Source organism: Canis aureus, chromosome 36 (assembly GCF_053574225.1).
Source record: "Canis aureus isolate CA01 chromosome 36, VMU_Caureus_v.1.0, whole genome shotgun sequence".
Classification (NCBI taxonomy): Eukaryota; Metazoa; Chordata; class Mammalia; order Carnivora; family Canidae; genus Canis; species Canis aureus.
This window is the reverse complement of record NC_135646.1, coordinates 148,631-169,466: the sequence shown is the minus strand read 5'-3', so window position 1 is coordinate 169,466 and position 20,836 is coordinate 148,631. Positions and strand designations below refer to the sequence as shown.

Genomic DNA, 20,836 nt, shown 5'->3' with positions numbered 1-20,836 from the left:
ACGAGGGGTGCAGCGGCCGCCAGTCCGTGTCCCTCCCCGTGTCTCCGCTGTGCCCCACGTGGCGGGGGGGGTCGGGTCTGCTGTGCCCCACGCGGATGGGCGGTCGGGTCCCCTGTGCCCCACGTGGAGGGGTGGTCGCCTTCCTCAGGCACCAACCGGAAGGGAGCCGCCCTGATGGCAGCAGGACGCGCTGCGGGGAGAGCGGGGCCCCGACAGTGCAGCGGCAAGGAAGCGGGTGGAGCCGTGTGGCTGGAAGGCTGTCCCCAGGGCGACGCCAGCCCGACCCGCCGCCCCCGCGGGCAGACAGCCGACCCCGCCGTGCGCCCACCCCTTCCCTGGGGTGCGGGAGGTCACAGGTGAGGAGGAGCGGTGGGCGAGCCGTAAACCGCCCTGGATGGAGAACAGCCTGCCCCGGAGCCTGGGCTCGAGCTGCCGCCTGCGCACCTGGTCCCGGCTCCCTGGGCTGCGCGTGGCCGCGGACCCGAACTGACGCTTTGAAGGTTGGTGCTTCCTGTACGACTGTGTGCGTTTAGGGCAAACCGGAGGGAAGGGAAAGAAAAATGGGCTGTTTTCACGGTGAGTGAGGATCGGGCAGTTTCAGAATCGGGAACTTGATGTCTGTGCCCACGGGATCCCCGCCCGTCCCTGAGCCCCAGCGACAAGCTCGCCTGCCGCCCCGTGTGCCCGTCCTCGAGCTGCCCTCGGGGCACTGAGCTCACGTGGCCCGTGGGGGGCACAGGCGGTGCCCACCCCGACGCCTCCTCACCCAGACCCCCGGGTCTCGGACCGGGTGCCCGGGCGGCCGTGCTCATCAAGGCGCCACCCAGTACACTCAGAATTCCCCCCAAAACCCCAGGGTGATGGAGAAGCCCAGGCCGCCTGACCTGGTCATGCAGACACTGACCGTCCACACAGGGCCGAGCTGGACCTGCACACGCAGGCCAGGAGGGTTGGGGATGGGTAACTCGGGCGCCCAGTGCTGCTCCTCATGCACATCCACCCCGTGCCCGCCCGCGGCCCCCACACCCTGTGCGCCCTCACAGAGAGCCCTGCAGGTGGGCCGCGTGGACGTCATCCCACGGCCTCATCTTCCAGCAAGTATCAGCGCATGGTCCTTTCCCCACACCTAACAAAAAGGGAACGAGGAGGGCAGGGCCCCAGGAGGTGTCCACGGGCTGGCTGTGGGGCACCTGCGGTGTGTGTGGAGCTCCGCGCCGTGGGTTGATGTCCTGACATAGGAGCTCTGAGGTGGCAGGCGGCCATCACGGTCACTGACCCTGCCGGTCAGCGTCATGCACGTCGCCTTGAGATCCTGTACATTTCAACGTGATTCATTCATTCTCATTTTATGTGACATCAGCCACGCTCAACTATTGACTCAGGGCAGCTGTGACTGAGCCCATTGTAGGGGACAGACCCCCCCACACCCAGAGACCAGGAACAGCATGTCACAGGTGTGACCACAGGTGTAGAATCAAAAGTAGTGTCTCCCTCTCCCGGAGTGCGAGTTCACCTAAGGACAGTAGGACGTGCCCTTGGAGACCAGCAGGCATCATGGGAAGGCAGAGGGGACCTGGTGACAATGTGACCAGGTGGCCAGAGGAGCCCCCAGGACCTCAGGGGGGTGGATGGGGATCCCAGGTTAGCACCAGATCCTATAGGACACCCAGCCCACCACACACCTGTCGGTCACCACACCTCCTGTCCTTGTGATCCCCCCACACCTGCTCCCCCCACCCAAGCCCCCCCTCCTGTGGTCCCATAGCACCAGGGATGCTCATAGCTGCTGTCAGGCAGGTTTGTGGATCGTTGGAATCCTCTGGATCTGACACCTGCAGTGATTTCGTCCCTAGACCATCTCTGTTAAGTTTATCCTGTACCTGAGGACGGCGAAACCCACCTGATAGTCCTCAAGGTTTGTTTGTCATAAGACTGAGGTCTCCATGTGCCCGAGCGGGTCCCTCCAGCCCGCCGCACATCCTCAGCAGGGCTGACTCACGTTCCCTGGCGGCTGGCGGATTCCGGTGACCGAGGATTCAGGTGTGCTCAGCCCCCTGGGATTTGTGCTCCGGTGGGAAGGGACGGGCTCTGGCCGCGGAGCCTGGTGATTGTGGCTTAGGAGCAGCCTGGGAGCCTCAGGAGCACGTGCCTCCCATCGCAGGAAATCCCTCAGGAAACCAGTTGTGCCCACACCCCCTTTTCCACCTGCCAGAAAACCAGGTCTTTGATTGGCCGTTATCAGTCCTTCACCGCCATTGAATGTGAAATCCCTCCTGTAGAGAGTGGATTTTCTCCTGCACGTTGCTGACCTCTTGCCACCGTGATTCTGTGCAATGCACCCTTGCCTTCCTGCTGTTGACCAAGGAGAAAACCGTCCTGTCAATAATGGGACACACGTCCTGCTTGTACACAAGGACGTGTACCGTCCCCTCCCTGCCTTCTCCAGAACAGCACATGAGGGAGAGGCTGCACCTCAAAGGAAGAACGAGGCACCAACCACCAAAATCCTGCACACCTGTCCTGGGGCCTTTGTGCACAGAGCCCTCCCTGTTGTGCCAACCCTTCGGGGCCTCAGACCCCATGCCTGGGACCGACCCATCTGTAGGTCAGACCTGTCTGCGTGCAGACTCCTGCGGAATGATCACAAATGGAAGGTAGGGTTCAAGCTGCTACTGAATCCAACTTACTGGGTTCTTAAATCAGCTTGTATATTTATTCCTGTCGGAGATCACGGATTCACAGAATTTGGTTTTGATTATTAGGTAGACCAACTAATTTCATGTTGGGGCCTTTGGCATTTTGTTTCTCTTTTCTTTTTCTTTTTTTTTTTTTTTTCCTGGTTACTTGAATTGCAAAGTCAAAGCTGTAACCACTCTGAGCATCTCTGAGTCACGTCTTATGAAGACAGCATTTTATATTTATGGAGGAAGGAGGCCTTTCTTCCAGGACGACTTCATAGGTAGAGATTTGCTCTGGTGGGTGTGAGTGTGAGGATCACATTGGTGGAGCCCCTGGGTGGCCCCGTCCACTAAGTGTCTGAGTCTTGATCTCAGCCCTGGTTGTGATCTCAGGATCTGAGCTCAGCTGTGCATTGGGCTCTCTGCTCCATGTGAAGCCAACTTCCTAAAAATCCTATTGGTAGGTGTGTGTACATGATATGTATGTGTCCACGTACACGCACGCGTGTGTGTGTGTGTATCTATATATGTTGTGTGTTCGCTAACTTTCAGATGGAGAAGACATATCCAAATGTTACTCCACGGCGAGAAGCCACAACACAATGACGGATTTGAATTCATAGAATTAACAACGTCTTTGTAGGAAAAAGCAAACCAACCAACAAAGTGAAAGTGCTGTCACCAAGATAAAATGGTCATTAAAACCTGGGGAGATGTGTGGTCATTTAAATAACACACGTTTATATTCTTAATATGTAGACACACCTTACAAATCCATAAGAAAAAAAGCAAACGCTGTAACATAAACACGGATAACGGCCAGGGGGAGGTTGCTCACGTACCTTAAAAATCCACAGAATGCTCTGGAGGGTACTTCGCGTGTATTGAAAACCAGAGATGTGATCACTTATTCTGAAGAAATCCCTGGAAGACACAGAACCACAGACACACGTACAGTGATGCTCACTGTTTTGTTGTGAATCCTCATAAGGGATCGTCGGTGACCTCAAGGCCCCGGGGTGTGTGTGTGGGAGGGGGTCCCAACTTGGGGAACCTGTGAGGACTAACGTGTGCGAATGTATCCATCACAACAGCGTGAGGAACAGCCAGAGCCTGCCCCACGGTCCTCGGCTGCAGGACAGAGTGAATAACAGACATGCAAGCACTGGGATGCCATCGATGGAATATTCCGAAACACTGCAGGTTTGGCATGAGGCCAACTGGTACGTGTGGGTGTGGTGACATCAGATTATATTCATTTTAAAAAGGAACATGTAGAACATGACAAACCTCATAAAGCGGACCGCGGCTTGTGTAACACGGACAGGGATACAGGCGGTCGTGGCGCGCTCGTGACGAAACGGGAAGGCTGCAGGAAACAAGCGGGGTGTGTCTAGGCCGTGAGGGGACGTGGGCAGGGCAGCCTGTGTCCCTCTGCAACGTGGCGTCAACACCACCACTGAGCCGACTGGCACAGCGTGACAGGGTAACTCTTCAAGGCGGAGCATGTGCCACACGGGTCGCTTCACCATGTGGCCGGATGCTGGGTGGTCAGTACACAGAGTCACATCCAGTGGTGTCCACTTAGGGCTTGTCTAGGAAGGCGGCATGGATGGAGTCGGTGAGCAGAATTCCAGGTCAGCCCGCCATGTAGACAGCGGAAGGCCCGTCGGTGCCACCCTGCCATCGGGAGGCCCAGGGCCGGGAGGAGCAGGCCCCCAGGACCGACAGGCTCCGTGCCAGGCGCTGGGTCCCGCCGGGAGTTAAGCTGCTTGGGAGGCGCCTGTAGCTTCCGGAGCCCCTAACCCCAGGCGTGCACACCGCCTGGCTCTGCCCGACGCCCAGGCCTGCGGATGGGGCTGGAGGAGAGGCCGCGCCCCACACCGGGACGCGGGCAGACGGCAAACCCACCCCGCGGGCGAGGGGCCCAGCCCGTGACCCCTGCATGCGCCGCACCCCCTAGGGGCAAGGTGGTCAGTGCAGCGGGCACGGGGGTCGGGCCTGCGGAGGGCACACGGGGCGCCAGTGCCCCCACATCCCTGCCTCCCCCACGGCGAGCACACGGTGGCGGCGGACAGAGCGCCACATCCCGAGCTCTGTGTGTGCGCCATGGCCGCCGTCTGCACGTGGGGACCCCGCACAATCCAGACGCGGGAGGAGGAAAGCAAAGGGACGGAGTGGCCAGAGACGGGAGAGGACGGGACAGCGGCGCCCAGGCCGGGCGGACCTCTGCGGGCCGCGCAAAGGCCTCCTGGCGGCAGGGTTGTGGGGGTTCCCGGGGGGTCGCGGGGGGAGCCGGCCAGGAAGGAGGCTGCGGGAACCTGCACACGGATCGCGGCAAGGGGCGTCTCGCTGATAAGCTCCCCCGCAGGCTCTCGGGACTCAGGCCGCATCCGCCAACTTGCAGGTAGGTCCCCAAACGTCACCAAATGGAAACGCGAGGACAGAAAGGGTGGGAACCAACGTGGGAGAGAGCTGGCGGCCGGGCGCAGGCCTGCGGAGCCTTCCTGGCGCCCACGCCCGACAGCCGGCCCGGAGCGCCCGAGGCTCAGAGGCCCTCACGGGTCGGGGTCAAACTCCCAGAAACCCGGGAATAAGAGAAAAGGGAGGAGCCTGGGAGGATGGAAGAGGATCGGAAACTTGGGGCAGACCCTCGCCGTGGTGCTGTGGGAGCCAGGACCCAGGAGGGGCCCTCCTGCTGAGCCGCGGGGAGTCAGGGGCTCGGGAAGCCGAGCCGGGACCGTCGCCAGCCAGCGCAGAAATACCAGAGGCACCGGGGCCGGCGCCAGCAGATCCCCCGCTGACCCCGAGCCGCAAAGCCGCGTCCTGCGGAACCAGAGGCCGCTCACCAGCACGGACGCGGCGCTCCGAGGCCAGCTCTGCCCCAGGAGGCCCAGGGGCGCAGGCGGCCGCACGTCCCCGTTTCACTGTGTTCCTATCCAGGCAGCAAGACACTTCCCGCACCTGCTCCCCCATCACTGCAGGTGGGAGGTGATGGGAGGAGGAGCAGAGGGGAGCCCTGCCTGCAGGTGAGCTCCGGTGTCCCTCCTGTCGGCACCTGCCCTGGAGAACGGAGCCCCCTCGCTGTCCAGACACACACTGGGTGAACTGGATGATTGATCGGCAACTGTCCCAGAACCCGCAGCCCATGACACGTGGTCACGAGGTGTCGGTCTACTCAGGACCCATCAGGAACGAGCGACCGAGGGTCCCTCAAAGCCGCTTTCCTCATTTCCTGCGCCGTCAATCTTGGCTTTTTGTTGTTTCCTGATCCTGGGACCGCATTTCGGGTTTGGGCTTGAAGTCTCCTTCGGACCACTGAGCTCCCGGCACCTCTCATGTAGCCGACCCCACGCCGGCCTCCCCGTCAGCCTCCTCATTCTGACCCTGGGTGCCCGGTGATCTTGGCCGGGTCCCACGGCAGCCCCCTCCCAACCCGTCTCCGACCGCCTGGGGGACGCAGTTCTCACAGCTCCAGGGCACTGGGTCTGCATCCCCGCCCCCGAGCAGCAGCCAAGCGCCAACACACCGCAGCCCCCGGCACTCCCGGGCTGGGCTCATCCTGCAGAGCCCTGCTCAGGGTCGCGTCCCCCTGGGCGTGTCCCTGGGTCAGGTGCCCCTGCACGGTGCCCCCTACTACCCCCAGGCTTACCTACCACTACCACACACCTGTTGGCTTCCCCCGTGACCCGTGTTGCCTGTGAGGGGACAAACGTGTTGTGTGTCATTTGCCCTCAGTGTGCAGCACATACATGGAATGGGTGAGCAGGGCTGGCGTCTTGTGACCGGCTTCCCAGGAATCCTGCTAATCAGCTCGACCCAGGAACTGCTCTGGAGAGCGCTCTCGAATGAATCATTTGTAAAGATCCTGAAAATGGGGGATCATCAATTTTAAAAACATGTGTGCAGCCGATTCGTAGCCACCCGATCCCGTACGCTCCTCCCTGCGCGTCCAGAACAGGACCAGATGCAGGGATGGTCCGGGGGCTCTTCCTGTCCCAGGGTCCGGTGACCGCCAGCCTCGATCTCCCCTGCACCTGGTTTCGTTTGCATAGCACCTGCCACACGCAAGAGCCCAGGCTGGAGACCAGAGTCCACGTCCTTTTTACACAGCGTCACATACGCTGTGGCACCGTGTAGACCTAGGGCCTCCTCGGAGGTCAGAGAGTAGATGTGCTATGTTCACCCGTTACCCTCTCGTTGGGGGACTGTCCCCGAGGTCTCACTGCTTGTACTGCTGCCAAGAAAACATCCCTGTGGCGGTGCCACTTCTGTGTGTTGCCAGGAGAGCATCACAGGGACTCTTTCGGGCAGCGTCTGCCTCTGGGTCCTTGTCCTCGTCAGCATGGCTAAGGAGCCTCTGGCCTGGTGGTAACTCCAAATGAGTTTGATTCATGGGTTCTCTTGTCCCCTTAATCCATGAGCAGTTTCATTCTCCACCTCTACACAGGCCTGAGGGGTGAGCATTCTGTGGAGATGCCCCTATTGCCCAATTCCCTAAAAATACAGCAGGACACGATCTTGGTAGGATCGTCCTTCTGAGGCACAGCTTGAGAAGCTCCTAATTCAGGCGGTAGCCTCAGCCCAGGTACTGGCCCCTTGGGAGACCTCACTGCTGGTCCGGGCGTCCCTGGGAACCGTTGGACTTCAAGACACCAGGGTCTTGGAACATCCTGATGGACAGTCCCGTGGGGCACAGGATGTAGGCCACAGTGCGCCGCAGCATCAGGGTCATCCCGAGAAAGGGAGGAGGCCTCTAGGGGGAGGCCCAAGAGTGTCGCCAGAGCCAGACTGTGTCCTCAGTCCCTGTGTTGGTTTATTAACTTTCTATTGTTTTCTTGATTTCTAATACACTAATTTATGCTTCTGTTAATTTTTTCCTATTTCCTTATAATCCCATTTTGTGGTTTCCCTCATTCATCCGCTGATTGCCTGTTTAGAAATGAGAGCTCAGAGTATGAGTGTTCCTAAGAGTGTGTCTTTTGCTGCATCTCATACATCTTGATGCGTGGTGCTTCGGTCCTTACTGCGTTGTGGATATTCCTCAGCATTCCTGATCTGCACTTTGCTCAGCACTGAAAGAATGAAGGAAGGAAAGGTGCACTCACCAGGATACATAAGCCACTATGAATTATTTTTCTTCCTTTCAATGACTTTTTCAGACTTTTACAATGTATGATGTCTTTAAATATAGGTTGCATTTCCTCTTTAGGCCTTTTGGCGGGGAGCTAGGCTGAGAGATGTGCAGCAAATATTACCGTTTTTCCTCCCCCTCCCATTTTTCCCATTTCTGATTAAATGAGCTCTCAGTTTTCTCAGAAACCAAGTCATTCCCACTAACTCTCAAAGCTGCAAGATGCACGTGTTCACTCTTCGGTCGAGGCATGAGCTGTTTTGGGGCACCTTGCCGCTACTCGCCTAACCCTGACACGTGCCTGCCCGCTCGGAAACTGAGGCGTCTCCCCGTTCTTCCGGCCCGTGACGGAGGTCGGACAGCCTAGCGGATGAGGATTGCTCACCCTCGGACAGTGACGGGTGTTGAAAGCATCTTTCTCTGAACACAAGTCACTCTCTTCGCTGTTGTAGACTCCAAAGTGTCTGACCGCACGTGAGTGCCCCAGTAACAAGCCAGGGAAGGCGCCTGACAATGACTCAGGATCCACCGGCCATTGAAAGGCTGTCTCCAGAGAACATGCTGAATAAGGAGGGAGCAGAGGCAAATCTGTAAGGTTCCGGGGCAAAATTAAATAACACGAAACCCAACATCCCAAATGGAGTAAAGAGAATTAATTCTGTTGAATCCATTGTCTTCTTTAATGTGTCATACAGAATGTATGAATCCATTCATTTATTCATCCAATAAGTAAGTGTGTGCTAAAGACTAAGTATATAAATAGTTGTCAAATAAGTACATGAATAAATAAATGCAAATATTGCCAGGACATTAACTAGGCACCTAAAAATAAATAATCAATGATTATGGATATAATTTTCACAGAGTTAAAAAAAAAAAGTAAGGTTTTGATGAGCTAAATTATTTTTGAAATAAGTATTCTTATTTTTGAAGTAAGTGTAAAAATGTGGGTTTTTAAAGACCTTATTTATTTATCTGAGAGAAAGAGAGAGCAGGAGCCAGGGAGAGGGGCAGAGGGAAGGAGAAGCAGAGTCCCCGCTGAGCAGGGAGCCCCGCGTGAGACTCGATCCCAGGACCCTGGGTTCAGGACCTGAGCTGATGGCAGACAAGCCACCCAGGTGCCCCGGGATAAAAATGTCTCTAAAATCTGTTTCACTGAGAAATTTGGAAATGTAAATCAGACTCCTTTATATTAATTCCACTTACACAATCCTAAGGAAACAGACAAATTTCAATAAAAGATTTAGTAACAAATGAGGTCCTAGAAGAAATTCCAGTTCTTTGCTATTATTGGTGCTAAAGAATCAATTAAAACTAAGTATCCATCAACATGCAAGGTGATCTAGTCACTGATGTGTCACCAGTGAAAACATTGCCAGAGAGGTTCTCGCTGTGTAGCCAACTGGCCACAGTATCTGCAGGGTCTTTGCACCTGAAACCCCAATGCTGGAATTTTCACAGCACAGCTGCCAGGACCCCGGTGGACGAAGCCTCCGGTAACCGTGTTCTGTGTGCTGCCCTGTGAGTGTGGCTGGGACCAGGCCCCTCGAAGAAGTGGCCCAGGTGGCAGGTGGACATGACCCTGGCAGCCGGCCCTCATCCCAGAGCCTGCGAGGGCAGGAAGGGAAGGCAGAGGTTTGCGGCCGAGAAGGAGTGGACAGGCCGTTCATGGCCCAGAGATGGAGGGTCCATCTGATTTGGACTCCAGGAGTCAGTCCCTTAGGGGCTGAGGGACACCGCCACCTGTCAGCAGGGACAGGGACCCGTGCCCTACCTCTTGGGGCGGAGGGACGCCACCAGCCGCCAGCAGGGACAGGGACCCACATCCTACCTCGATGGGCAGAGGGATGCCACCAGCAGGGACGGGGACCTGCTCCCTACCTCCTGGGGCCAAGGGATGCCACCAGCCGCCAGCAGGGACGGGGACCCACGTCCTACCTCCTAGGGCCGAGGGACCAGAGCCTGGGTCCGGCGCCACGACGCCCACCTGATCCCGGGGTGGTGGGCCTGCAGCTCCCCGGGACCCTCCAGGTTGGTCATGACTTTATACAGCGGATTAGCCAGATTCTCTAGGGAAACAGCGCCAGTAGGGCACATGCACCCATGTGCGTGTGTGTGTGCATATCCGTGTGCATGCCCGTGTGCATGCATCTGCATGCATGTGTCCATCTGCGTGTGTGTGCGTGTGTGTCTGTGTGCATGTCCGTGTGAGTGCGTGTCCATGTGTGCGTGTGTTGCGTGCGAGTGTCTATGTGCATGTGTGTCCATGTGTATCTGCATGTGTGTGCATGTCCGTGTGCGAACGTCTGCGTGGGTGTGCATGCGTGTCCGTGTGCAAGTATCTGCGTGTGTGTGCATGTCCGTGTGTGCGTGTCCGTCTGCGTGCGTGTGCATGACCACAGAGTGCGAGGGGCGGCTTGAAGGAGCGGGCTGACATTGGGCGCCCCGGGGCAGCGAGGTCCCTCCACTGAGAACCCCAGGGCTGCCCAGGCCCCGCACAGGCCACGGGCTGCATCCCTCGGGCTCCAGAGGCGTGTGCTGCACGGGGGCGGCAGTCACGGGGACACCGCCCGGAGAGCGAGCCCCTGGAGCGCGTTCCTGCCCTGTGTTCTCGCTCAGGCATTTTCTAGACGTTCTGCAGCGGCGCAGGTGAGTGTTGGCGCGGGCGCGGAGCCCACGTGGCGGCCGACGGCTGCTGTTGAGGCGATCCTGAGCGTGGTTCCAAGGGCCCCGCGGCCGCGAGAGGGGCCGACGCACAGGGGGCCGTGCCCGCCCAGCCCGCTCCCTGGCCGAGCGCCGCCGAGCACCGAGCACCCCGCGGCCTGCTCCCTGGCCGAGCACTGCCAAGCGGGCCCAAGGGTGGGGTGTGTGTCGCTTCCCCGCGGGGCACAGACGAGCCCCAGGTGGCAGGGCCAGGCACACAGGTGATGGCAGCTTGGCCTGCAGGGGCGGGGGGTGCTCCTCCCTGTCCGTCCCCCATCCTGTCTGTTGCCCAGTCCTATGCAGAGGGTCCTGGGGGGGACACTCCTCCCTGTCCATCTCCCGTCCTGCCCATCCCCCTGTCCTGTGCTGACGGCCCCGGGGGTGGACGCTCCTCCGTGTCTGTCCCCCAGGGAGACTCGTTCTGCCCTCAGGTACCCTGCACCCCACCTGCACACACGCCCGTCGTGGGCCCCATCCCTTCTAGCCTTTGTTCAAGGCGCCCAAGCAGCCATCTCACCTGACATGGACGATGGAGCAGGAGACACACGACTGTTAAAGGACCCTGCAGCCCTGCGATGTGCACGTGCTAACGTTTCATGTATCCTCCCTGCCCCGCTTGGGAGCCTTCCGTGTCCCCTTGGGGCAGCGGGCAGGTGATGGCCGTCCAGTTGGCCCCTAGAGGTTCAGGGCTGAGCAGCACCCAGGCGTCTTGGCTCTGTAGCCTCCCCTTCCAGGGCTCGGGGCTGTGTCCTTCCACCCCCCCCCGCCCCCCGTGAAGCTGCCCTCGCACGCGGCCACCCATGTCGCTGTTCCCGACGCCACCCGTTGGCCCCGGGGGAAGGAAGGGGGGGGAGGACAGCGAGGTTGGCCGCTTCCCCCGCAGCTGGGCTGTGGGCCGGCGCGGGTCTGGGTCCCTGGAGGCCCCCATCTTCCCTCCCCTCCCTGCCTCACGAGAGACCCACTCTGTGTCCCCTCTTCCTGCCCACGGCCTCTCTCCCAGCACCACCCCACAGCCCACGCCCGCCGCGTCTTCAGATCCTCAACTATGGGGCTTCTTCCTCTGGGAACAGGAGGCATAAATGGGTCAAAACCAGACGCCCTGAGTATCTGCTTGACCTGTGGGCTGTTGGCAACGATCGCTTCGCCAGACGTGCAGGTGCAGGTTCCTGCCGCCCCCATCTGCCCCTGTCCTGCGCCAGGGGACCCAGGGCTCCTCAGGGAGGGGAGAGACACCCCTGCCCCCAACAGAGAAGACACGCTTGTTCGACCATGTGAGTGTTTGTGTGGATCCTGGAGCTCGGGCATCTTGCTGCCATGTAACGAATTCTAACCCAAACTGCAGGGTTGCCTACGAGGTGAATATGTCCGAAAAGGACACGATGAAAGTGACAGAGTGTTCTGGAGAGTCCGCCCACCTGGCCAGGCAGAGGGAGGGTGCCCGGGGGTGGCCGTGGATGGGCCCGGAGTCCCGCATCTCTCCTCCTGGACGGTTCAGCTTTCTCCCCCCGGGGGCCTGGCCCCACTGCGAACACCGCACGCCGCATACTCCCTCGCAGCGACACTCGGCCCCACTCTCGCCGGCCCCCAGACCCTCCCGGCTCCAGCCATGGTGGCCACCCAGAATCTCCCCGCCGCGGCTTCCCCATGGTTGGAGCCGTGTTGTTCCCACAGGACTCTCCTCGTCCGCTGCTTCTCGCTGCCCTGAGGTCCACCGCATCCCATAAAAACCTCTGCGTGAGTCACGAGGACCGTGACTATCTCCACAGGCAATGTCTCCACCACCTTCTCAGGTCTTCCCAGGTCAGGGGCCGGGCTGACGTGCAGGCCCTCCCCACGTCATGTGGTTTCCGCAGATGCCCCCCGCCCCCGTCTGCCTCCTCAGGAAGGCCTCCCTGGCACAGCGAGGTTGGATCCCGAGCATTGGTCATAAGGACCCGTCCAGGGTCTCAGATCCCCCTGAGGTGTCAGCCAGGGCGGCTTTGACTTCCTTCTCCACCACACGTGTCATCACAGGCTGACACTCATGGCTGGGCAGGTCACACAGTGAGCTCTGCATGTGCCATCTTCCCGCGTGTCTGATGCTGTGACTCTGACCTCCGTCCCCTGTGCTTCCTGCCGGAATCACGACCTTCTCAAGTGGAGGCGGGCGTACGTGCTGCTGCGTAGCATCCCCTCATCGACCGCAAGGATGCCTGTGACCCCCACAGGGCACACTCACGCTTGGACAGAATTGCCTTTCGTGACGAAGGAGCCTGCGCCTCTTGCTTTATAGAGCGGCAGGTCATTGAGTATTTAGTATATGAAACCAACAGTCAAAAAATAGGGAAGGTTGAAAATACGGGAACAGAGTTTCTCTACTGAAGTGGGTGTGAATCTCAAGTGGTCCCTGGTGATACCTGCGAGGCGGGCGGCTGTCACCCGATAGGATGGGATGTGTTCTGCGGTGCAGACAGCAGCGTCTCGGGAAACGCCCGGGTCCTCCCTTTGCCAGACTTCACCCTCGAGGGCAGAGCACACGTCTGCTCAGCCTGACCTGCAGTGGGCACCTAACCTGATACCTGATGGGCTGCTCGGAAGGAAACTGTCCCCGGGGTCAGCGGTGAGGGGCTGCGGCCGCGAATGTGGGAGCTCTTGGCGACGTGCCGTCTGTGCTATAATTTGGCATCCCAGGAATCTTGCTTGTTAGACTAATAATTTTCTTAAAATTTTTTTGCCTGAAAGTCCTCCAGAGCCGTTGAAAAACTTCAAGTAGACAAACAGATTTCTATTTTGGAAAGATCTCTTTGACTGCGTGGGTACGATCCAGTGTCTGTCAAGGAAGGGGAGCCATCAGGGTGGCGGTGGGGGGGGGTGACAGCAAGGGTCAGGTGCTGCAGGTGTCGAGGGGTAGAGCCCAGCAGGACGTGGCACGTCACATGGTTTTCCAAAGGAGCTGGCCGAGGAGCCCCTGGGACTGGGACGGGGATGGGATTGGAGGTGCTTCAGGTGCAATGGGGCAGAGGGAGGCAGCCTGCCGGGTCCTGCTTCAGGCACGTGGGGTTTGGAACGGCAGAGACGAGCTGCATGCCCGGGTCTGGGGACCGGGCAGGAGGGAGGCCGTGGGATGGCCAACCCCGCCGACTGAGCACCTGCACACCTCCGCCTCCCGGGCTGGGGAGAATCGCCGTCGTGTGCCCTTGGGCTCCAGGGGCCGCGTGATGGGCTTCCAGCCAGTGAGTGTCAGTGGAGGGGACGTACGTTGCATCTTGATGAACCTGAGGCCCTCCAGAACTTTCTTTCCCTCTGCCATGGCGACTGGCCGTTTCTGGGTCGCAGTGGTTCCATCCGCCTGAGTTCCAGGGAGAGGACAGCATAGACCGGAGTCCCCAGATGGCTTACGGTGGGCATGTGGCAATGAGTGAAAATAAACCTGTTTTATTTGGAGCCAGTATTTTGGAGGCTCTGTTGCTGCAACATTACGTAGCCTGTCCTGGTGGACGCGGCGGAGATGTGTATTGGGAAATTATCACAAAAAGAGCTATGTGATGAATTCATGTGGGTGGGTGTGCAGGCCCAGCAAGAACATGCGGAGCAGAGGCGGGAAGCAGAGAGAAAGCTGCCTGCCAAGCAGTGTCCAGAAAGATGGAAGGGGAGACGGAGGGGCGGGGAGCGGCGCTGAGGCGTGCGGCCGGGGCCGGGGGCCCGGGAGCCATGGAGGCGCGGCGGCCGGGGGCGGAGCAGGTACACCAGAGCAGCCTGGCGGGAGGGCCCGAGGTGGCCAGGAGATGAAGTAAGTGCCTGGGGCCGCGCGGGTTTCGGGGAAGGAGGACCGAGGCTGGGGGAGCAGAGGCAGCCGGCGGGGCCGTGGGTGCGGCGCTGGGAGAGGCTGGGTGCGGTCAGCCCGTCGGACGCCCCGCGGGAAAGGTGAGGTTCAGGGCGGCAGGTGCAGGGCTCGGGGACGGGACACGGGGTGACGTGCTCGCGCTCCTGCTCGCGTGAGGGGTACCTGCACCGGCTGCCGTCTGACTCGGGTGCGAGACGCTGTGCGTGGCAGGCCGTGTGGGGGCCCCTCCACTGGGCTCCTGCTCTGGGTGCCCGACCACAGCCCCCACGGCCTCCCTGGGAGTCTGCTCTGCTCTCCCCACCTGATCCGGAAGGTTCCTGCCGTGTCTGCTGGTTGCATAACCACCCCCCTTCCACGTCGTGAGGCCTCTGCCCCGGATGACGCTGACCTGCACTCTGTCCCTAGCCTGTTTCTCACCCCTTTATGTTGCTCCACCTGTAAGTACCGAGCGCCCCGGGCTCTGACTCTGCCTCTCGCTCTGACCTCTCCTAACCGTCCTGCATGACCGTCTCCATGTGCACGGCCACAAATACCATCTTTACGCTGATTCCCCCAGATTTGCATATTGACCTCTTGCCCCTGTCTGGATTCCACCTCAGTATGAAATGTCCCAGGGAGGGTTCTGCAGAGATATCCGATAAGCATCCCAACTCACTTGGCCCCAAAATAACTCTGGGCTCCCTGCCGTATCCCCAGTCTGCATGCTCATGGCCCCCTCTCAGGCACGGGACAGGGACTCCACCCCAGACCTCACACCACAGTCCAGGACCTGGGGGACCCCCAGGAGGCGGTGGGAAGGAGGAGGAAGAGAAACGGGCAGTGAGCACCACAGGGGGACCCACGCCCTCTGGGGACACATTGTTAGGTGTTTCCAATTTGCAGAGCTGTAATCATGATTCACAAGCAGTGAACAATTAGCTAAAATCAATAAGGACCCCAAATGGACTACAGACGCCAACGAGGTTCTTAGGCTCGAAGGACGTCACGGTGCTGCAGGTGGGGGCGGGCTGGGGAGGGAAGCAGCTGGGGACTCTCTGCAACATCTGACTCCACGCTCTGAGGCTAAAGACCAAGGGGTCCTAGAAAGGGGGACCCCGCTTCGGACACGTGTGTCTCACGGGCACTTGGGTGAGCAGTTCGAACCACAGCTAATGACTAAGTACATGGTGGCTGACGAGACCCACGTGTCCCCTTGCTGGAGGAGGACCATGCAAATGGGGGAAGGTGAAAACTTGAAATGAACCCCGTGGTGTTTCGTGGGAGTCAGAGAGAGAGGTAGGAACAACTCGGTGTGCACAGACACGGGTGGGTCGATACCGACGTCAGCCGGACACGTACACACCTGTGGCAGAGTGTGCATGCGCGGCTCTCTGGGCGCTGTCTGCAGAGGGCGCGGAGGCAATGGGCCCCGGGGAGAAGGGCACCCAGCGCCCAGCACCGGGGTGTAGCACCCACGTCATGGTCCCTGAACACCAGTCTCCTGTGAAAGGAGGTGTCTGTGCTCTTTGGAGAAAGGTCTGGTCCCGTGTGAGGCAGGGAACGTGCCGGGTCAGATGCAGTATCAGGCGGTCCCAGGAAGTAAGGAAGTGTTAACATGGGAGGGGAGCAGGTCAGAAGGATGCAGACACCCCCGAGCAGGAGCTCCGGGGGCCGTGCCTGGGACTCCCAGCCGGCAAAATAAGACAGGTTGGGATCCGTAGCTCATGCGTCCGTGCTGACCTGGATACGTTATTGACGCAGCAGGCAGCTGGGGGGGTGGGGGTGGCAGGACAGCTGTACCGACGGCAGAGCAACCGGGCAGACAGCCCCGGCGTATTCACTGGGCCGGCAGCGAGGGAAGGCGGGTATCCAAGGGGAGCGCTCGGCTCGCTGCTGGGGAGACACCCAGCACCCCCGCTGGTCCTCGTTGGGTGAGCCCTCACCCCTAGGACCCGGGGCACCACAGACCCTCGGGGAGCAAGCTCAACGGGGCTCCTGTGGAGTTCTTGCCAAGAATGCGTCCCCTCCAGCCAGTCACAGGGACGTCACGCAGCCCGACAAAGGGACATTTCTCTAAGCAAGGGACAGGTGAATTCCAAAGCGTTGGGGTCACGAAAGGCAAAGGGGGTGGGAGAGGCCACAGGTGGGCAAGAAGGGGCCCGGGACAACCAAATGCAACATGGGATCCTGGACCCCAGGGAAGGTCGTCCGTGGGGAGACATGAAGCTGCTGACCAGGCCTGTGTTTAGCGAAGAGTGTTGTGCCACGTGTGACATCCTGTGTTTCTAGTCGTACCACGATTATGTAAAGGTGCACGGGGGCGGGGGGGGGGGGGTATTGTAACTCCGCAGTACTTTTAGGCCTAAGACAGGAAGTCCAAAACGACTGCAAGATAAAAGGTTAGGAGACCTAAATGTTGATTTTTGAGCTTAAGGATTTCCAAAATGTAGAAACATACAGATCCCATTCTCTGACTAGGCCGAAGCGCGAGAGAGGAATAAGCGCCCAGAAACACAGCAGCAAACACAACTGTACAAACAATAAGAAAACAGGGATGCTTGGGGGGCTCAGCGGTTGAGTGTCTGCCTTTGGCCCAGGGCGTGACCCCAGGGTCCTGGGATCGAGTCCCGCATCGGGCTCCCCGCATGGAGCCTGCTTCTCCCTCTGCCTGTGTCTTTGCCTCTCTTTGTGTCTCTCAGGAATAAATAAATCTTTAAAAAAAAAAAAAAAAAAGCAATAAGCAAACATCTTGGGATGACCCCAGAATGGCCCCTGCCTCCTGAGCATGCCCCGCGTCCGTCCACCCCCCGGCCCCTCCTTGGAGCCAGATGGCCTTCCTGCTCTTGCCCATGGGCCAGCCCGTGTCTGTGCCCTGCTGCAAGCCCTGGCATGGGTGCTCCCCACCTCTGGGTGACCTGGCACCATCGTGGAGATGGATGTGTGTATTCTCAGGCCCTGCCTGTCGGCCGCTCTGGTCTTCATGTCCGCAGATGTGCCGGCCTTGGGCCCGCTCCCAAGGGGACCTGCTCTTGCCTTTGCTCAGATGGCTCCTCTTTGTATAACTGATTTCTCCTGAGCTTTCTGCTTACGTGGCACCTGCTCGGTGGGACTGCTCCTGATCCCCCATCTAGAGCAGCGACCTTGTCACTTTGTTTTGGCTCGTTGTCACCGTGTGCGACTTTCTGGCTTGACGGTGCTCTGTCTCTCCCTTGCAAGCCCTTTCTGGTCACACTCGCTGCCACCTTCCTCGCTCCTGGGACAGTGCGTGCCGCGCAGAGACATTCAGTAAATACTTGTCAAACAAGCAAATCAGTGGCCCAATGAATGAAGATCGTTTCAATGCCCGGCGTAGTTCCTGGCATGTATTAGATGCTCGATGCTTGTCGAGTGACCTCGGGCGCTGTAAGGAGCAAGACACCGTTCTGTGAGAAAGAATCAGATACTGTTGGTATTTGTGAGTCAGGACGTACCGTGGCTGCCACACATCATGAGATCGGGCCTGGCAGCCTTGGGCGTCCGCTCAGGAGCACTGGAGAGGCTCTAAGGCACCGAGCATCTTGGTTTTGAACATGAGATGTTCAAGCACAGGCGGGAAGGTCCTGGCTGATACACCCGACGTCCAGGCGGATGTGGCACAAAGCACGGGTCTGCGGCGGCTCGGACCTCGTCACTGCCACTCGGGGTGTCTGTTCGGCTCGTGTCTGCTTCACGCATACTGTCCCCAAGCCGGCAGCACGGCGCCCGGCCGCTCAGCTCTGCAGCACCGCAGGGGGACACTGATGGCACGGTTCGTGTGTTCACGTGTTCGGTGCCCAGACAGCTGCTGTGCCCCCGTCTCTAGCTCTCCAGAAGCGTGATGAACCCAAGGGGGGAGACCCCAGCCCCGGAGCCTGCTCGCCTCCCGGGAGACAGGCAATAACCGGACAGCTCCTCAGCGAGCCCTGGGCGGCACGTATGGCGTGGTGGACGGTGATCGGTGCCACGGGGATGGGAACAGGGCTGGGATCTGCAGGCTGGGGGGCTACCGCGGGACCCCGGAGCACGGGGAGCTCAGTGTGTGGGTCTCGGACAGGGGCCCCCGCAGGAGCCGAGGCAAGGGCACGTTGAGGGAAGAGGCAGTGTCCGCTATGAGCAGAGCCAGGACAGCGGGAGACCGAGGCAGGGCTCAGCCCCGAGCTCCCGCTGTTACCCCGCTGGGCTGCTTCCTTGGACGGACACACGAAGCCAGTGGTTTGAGCAGGTGAGGGAAAGGATCCAGCCCAGGGCCGGGCATTCCGGATTCCGGACAGAAGGTACACGGTAAAGGCAGATTCCACTCAGGACGGTCACCAAGAGGTGTGAGCAGCAGACCGGGCCCCGCGTGGGGGACGTCAGGCTCGCTTCAACACAGAGGTGGCCTTTACAGCCGCGATGGGAGATCAGAGAGGAGCCGAGGGCCCAGGGGGACGCAGCTAAAACCCCCTAGCAGGAGGCGAGCTGCAGGCAGGCCAGGCGCCCAAGCTCCCCGGGGCCTGGGGATCGGGAGGCAGGGGGCCCCTGAGCGCAGGGCCAGGGGCTCCGGCCACTCACGCGCAGCAGGGGTCTCACACGCCCCAGGGCGCCCTCGAGCCTGACCTCAGGGAAGGAGGGTCAGGGACGGAGTCTCCTTGACAGAATGCTGGCTCCTGGGGTGCAGTTGGGCTGAACCTGGGAGACCAGCTTGCCCACAGCACCCGCCTTCCTAGAGGGCACCTGCAGGCCTCAGGCCCAGCAGCAGGGGCAGCAGGGACAGGGAGGTGTCAGAGGCTAGGCAGGTTTTGAAAAAAGAGACAGCAGGGTGTTCTCAGGGCTTGGATGGGGCATGATAAGGACAAAGGATTCCCTGAGGAGGACAGAGAGGAGAGATCCTCAGGATCTGAGCTGGGGGACAGGGAGTGGGAGGGGAACCTTGATGGAGAGACTGGGAGTGGGAGGGGGCCTTGATGGAGAGACTGGGAAGGGAGCTGGGACCTTGATGGAGAGACTGGGAGTGGGGGGGGAACCTGATGGGGAGACTGGGAGTGGGAGGGGGGATCTTGATGGAGAGATGGGATTGGGAGGGGGACCTTGATGGGGAGACTGGGGTGGGAGGTGGGACCTTGATGAACAGACTGGCAGTGGGAGGTGAGACCTGGTGCAGGGGCCTCCGTACTGAGGCTAGAGGGTGCTGGTTGTTTGGGGGGGAGACCCCGTGGGGTGTCCTTGCTGAACTTCTGGTCAGAAATGCTCTGGAGGGAGAGGCAGCAGGAGGAGGGCACAGGGTTTGCTGTGTGACCCAAGGTTTTCAGGGTGCGGGGTGCTCGCAAGAGAAGGGTGGGGTCGAGAGCCGGGCAGCTCCCGTGGAGAGGTGGGCACCTAGCACAGGCCTGAGTGGTGTCTGGAAGTGGCTCGGAGGGGGTGGCTGGCGTGCTGGTCGCTGTCCCGATGAGCATCTGGCAGGAGTGGGATGGGCCTAGGAGCCCCCAGGGTGTCTGTGGAGCTGTGGGGGCAGGACATGGCCGACCCCACACGTGGGCAAGTAGTGTGATGTCCCCAGGAGCCTCATCTAGTGCGGGCCCCAGTCCGGGAGGGAGAGAGCCGAGGGGGCCGGGGTGGGGGCAGAGCAGGACCCAGGGTGGTGATTATGGACCGAGGGTCCCACTGGAGGGATGGCAGGGTGCTCCGGGGCACTCCAGGGTTTGTGCTCGTGAGCCAGGGGTGAGCGGAGTCCAGGTGGGGTGGGCATGGGCAGCCTCCGTGGGGCTGGCAGCCGGGCCTGGATAACCCACAGGGACGCGCAGGGTCGTGCATGGCAGGGACCTCGCATCCCAGGAGACGCGTCTGTGTTCCGTGGTCCTGGGAGGTGCCTCCTCTCCCTCCCGTCCACCACCCACGTCGGGGGGGAGTGACTCTGGCTCTTTGTCACCACGACCGGAAGCTGGTTAGTTTCGTGTCCTGTCACCGGTCTTCCCCCCCGGGGAAGGTGAGGCCGTGCACACAGGGGCGTGTCCTGTGTCTCTGCGCCTGACACCATGGTGCGCATGTGGTGAGTCGTACTTGGTCGTAGTTAGGTGAACAGTTAAATGATGGGAGGCACCCAGTCGATGTATTAGTTGACGTGTCAGTGTGGTTGACACGCGGATGTCCCCGCTGTCACCTGTGTTACAGTGTGTAAGCTGCTGGCCTGGCCGGCGATATTCCTCCTGTCCTGCTTGTCAGGCCTCTTCTGAACGTCTGAGTTGTTCGTCGGCCCTGGAAATCCGGTCACTGGAGCGCACAGCCCAGTGTGGGGGGCCCCCCTGACTCGCTCTCCCCGACGTCCCGGGCGCGACGTCACCGTGACGAGCCGCGTCTGTGGCCCTGCTGTCCCCAGCTCAGAGCTCAGGGCGGCTCCTGTCTTCGTGACGTGTGGGGATCCAGCCAGCAGGGTGACCGGGTGCTTCAGAGCCGCCTGCTGTGGCCCCAGCCTTCTCGGGGCAGGAAACTGCGGGCCAATGTGCGATGAGATCCAGGGCAGTCTAC

At 60.1% G+C, this 20,836-nt stretch overlaps 2 protein-coding genes across 16 annotated transcripts in view; both read left to right on the top strand.

Moving 5' to 3' along the window:
• Positions 1 to 20,836, top strand: part of DLGAP2 (DLG associated protein 2) — a 697,194-nt gene that overhangs the window by 591,857 nt on the left and 84,501 nt on the right. The window lies entirely within an intron of this gene.
• LOC144305776 (uncharacterized) lies at positions 351 to 9,322 on the top strand. Its single transcript, XM_077884879.1, has 2 exons — positions 351 to 2,654; positions 3,231 to 9,322. Exon 2 carries the CDS (start codon positions 4,788 to 4,790, stop codon positions 5,709 to 5,711), a length of 924 nt encoding a protein of 307 aa, XP_077741005.1. The 5' UTR covers positions 351 to 2,654; positions 3,231 to 4,787; the 3' UTR covers positions 5,712 to 9,322.